Raw genomic sequence first — 3,076 nt, 5'->3', positions numbered from 1 at the left:
CAAATTTAGCGATGCCTGAGTTTGGAAAAGATGTGAGGAACATTCCCAAATTTAGCTGTGCCTGAGATTATGGCTCCATTAATGAATGGACAGCAGCTGTTGCTGCCGATTAAGCCCCCATGGCGGTAGCTCAACTCTCCACCGTTTGAAAGAGATCGTGAATCCAAACAGAGACTCAAGAAAGTGTAACAGAGTAGAACAAAGAGATGGAATCTCGACGCTTGCTTGCCATAAACAACTGCTGCTTCAGAGTTCCACATGAAGTTCATATATTTTTTCAATGTATTTCCTCTGCTTGTTTGTCAAATACAACCACTCCTTAGAGTTCCAGATGAAGTTTGCAGATTTTTTTTTCACTATAATTTCCTTTTCAAAGAAATTTTTTTTCAAGTGAGGAGATAAAAGGGTTTCCCTCCATAGTTTTGAGATATTTTGGAAATTATTGTTAGATCTATATCTGATTTTGGAATACTTTGTAAATCTGATAAACATGAACAAAGTTAAACATGAACAAAGTCAATCAATTAACTTATGTACCTCAGATTTCCAAAATATTCTAGAATCTGCCATCCTCATGTCCTTAAAACCCAGTCTCTTTAATTATAGATCAGGTTGTACAAGTATAACAACGAACCCATTCCTTTTATTACAGTACATTTCACAACTATTACAGTTAAAATTACAATAATTCATTACTCAGCATCCCCAATCATTTCTAGATTATTTCTTATCAGGAAATCTGTGTTTGAACTTTTCCCAAATATTGGAAACAGCAGAGTTGAAAAACTGCTAACTTACTCTTAGCTTATCTGGATATTTATTTTGTTCACAGAATTTCAGTGCCAATGAAAAACATAGTGTACATTTTATCTCTTAACAATTACCACAATGCCAATGAAAAATAATAAAGATCATCAAAGTAACAACTTAAAAAACACTAAAATTTAGACCCAGTGTTTGATTCTATGCCATATCTATGTGCCAAAAACTAAGTGCAAATAAATAGCATTGTCCCCTTAAGCCAAATATCAATGGATTTCAGACAAAACAAGCATATGCTAAATTTTTACACAGTATATATCAATATTATGCTCTCTCAATCAAAAAGACTACATCACTGATATAGCAAACCCCATAATGGTTATAAATAAAACTATGCAGAACCAAACTACAACAGTGGATCTGTCACCTCCTCATCTTACATAACTTAAAAAGAAAAACCCAAAAAGCATATATATATGTAGAGGAAAAATAAAACCCAAGCCAATCTAGAGCCAAATTGCAACAAGCATACAAAACACAGCAAAAGCAAAATTCTTCACTGAATAAATGCTGGGTGATCCATTCTGTGCAGGAGGAGTTGCAGGTGAACTGGCTGGAGACTCAGATGAAGAAGATGCTGAAGGCACGGCTTCTGCTGCTGTTGGGGATGGAGAAACCGATGGTGAAGAAGCCGTTGGAGCTGAAGAAGCTTTTGCACGATGGCGCAGAGCAGATTTAGGGGCCTGTGCTGAAGATAATGGCGCCTCAGAGGCCAAAATGTAGCTCCAGGCTTTGTTGTTTGTCAAAAAACCCCATTGCTCATGCGATTCATCCACTTTGTATTGCTGGGGATCTGCCAAACAGCAATGGATCATCATGGCTGCTGCAATCAGTGACAGTAACACAGCTGAACGAGTATTGGTCTCCATGATCTCCTGCACCCAAAAACAGAGCAAAATAAAAAACCAAAATCAATAAGTCATATGGCCAATTACAGAGAATTGTCTACTGCTGCAACAACCAGTAAAATACCTTCTGTTTCTTTAGCTTTCCCCACAAAATAGCAGCAATGGATACCTCAAATATAGTGCAGTGCAGGGAAAGAAACACCAGGCTTCACAGCAGGAAGCTGCAGGTCGGTAAGAGTTATATAGAAGAGATTAGATATGTATCCAGTAGAATACTATCTCCATAGATTAGGTGTGAAATGGTGGAGTCCATGATTCTCGATATTGAGTGAACTATTTCCTCCCATGTCAAGGAATACTATGCTGACATGATTTTTTTGTTAGTGGTCCTTTCATGGTTTTTTCAACCATATGGGGATCTTTCTCCTGTTAGTAACTATTCATGCCCATGTTTTCAAATTACTTTTCTCACAGTGGAGTTTCAGGTATACCACTGCAAGTATCGGCCTATTTTAAATTCAAAGGGAGGTTGTCAAAATCATTGTCCATAGGTAAACATCATTGAACCCACCTCATACCCATCTTGAGTTTAATTATGATATGCCTTTAAAATGTCTCTTTATTCTAGATTGCTACCTGTGATGATAAGTGAATACCTTACCCATGTGCATGTGGATGCAACTTTCCCTGTGAAAAGCAAATGGAAGATACGTTTAAGTGAATGCCTCACCCATGTGCATGTGGATGCAACTTTCCCTGTGAAAAGCAAATGGAAGATACGTTTAAGTGAATGCCTTACCCATGTGCATGTGGATGCAACTTTCCCTCTGAAAAGAAAATGGAAGATGCGTTTAGATATAACTTTTTAAGTAAAGTTTTTCAATTTTGGTGTTATTTGTTTTATATATAGATTATACGAACGCTGTAATAATATTAAGTTTGTTGGCCATTAGAGGAATGGGTAGTCAAGTTAGTTTTGTATTTGTGTGACACAAGGTTTGATATTTGGTTTCATGTTTGTGTGACAAAGGGTTTGATATTCGGTTTCAAACTTGTGTGACAAAGGATTTGAGTCTAGAAGATTTTAACCTCAAATCTCTTGGTACAAGACACTTCATTTTGAGGAATGCACTTGCCAATTAAACTGTGTCGGGAATAGGAAATAACATTATAATTTTGTGTGTCCAAAAATAATAGTATATATCATATTGATGATAATAATTGTTAAATAATAGACTTTACAAAGAATACGGATTAGAGCCAATAGGAGCGATTTTTTGTTCCCTTCGGCGCTTGTTTTCTTTTTAGGGTTTCCAATGTGAGGGGGTCTAGCGATCGCTTGCTATTGTGGCCCCTCTACCTCTACCTCTATGTAGTGGGCTTTCGGTGGCATCCCCGTGTTGATG

General features: G+C 37.0%; 1 protein-coding gene across 1 annotated transcript; it reads right to left on the bottom strand.

Moving 5' to 3' along the window:
• Nucleotides 1-1,056: 1,056 nt before the first annotated feature.
• On the bottom strand, nucleotides 1,057-2,150 carry LOC149140702 (uncharacterized). Its single transcript, XM_089448395.1, has 2 exons — nucleotides 1,795-2,150; nucleotides 1,057-1,697 (listed from the first exon to the last, which is right to left on the bottom strand). The coding sequence occupies exon 2, from the start codon at nucleotides 1,689-1,691 to the stop codon at nucleotides 1,269-1,271; it is 423 nt and encodes a 140-aa protein (XP_089304521.1). The 5' UTR covers nucleotides 1,692-1,697; nucleotides 1,795-2,150; the 3' UTR covers nucleotides 1,057-1,268.
• Between the last annotated feature and the right edge of the window lie 926 nt (nucleotides 2,151-3,076).

Source organism: Pinus tabuliformis, chromosome X (assembly GCF_031772625.1).
Source record: "Pinus tabuliformis cultivar Carrire ecotype Pingquan chromosome X, CPIR1, whole genome shotgun sequence".
NCBI classification, from domain to species: Eukaryota; Viridiplantae; Streptophyta; class Pinopsida; order Pinales; family Pinaceae; genus Pinus; species Pinus tabuliformis.
The sequence above is the reverse complement of the archived record's forward strand: the minus strand, read 5'-3'. Positions and strand labels throughout refer to the sequence as shown.

Coding starts and splice junctions, on each gene's coding strand:
- LOC149140702 (XM_089448395.1), bottom strand. CDS start 1,691: ATGGAGACCAATACTCGTTCAGCTGTGTTACTGTCACTGATTGCAGCA.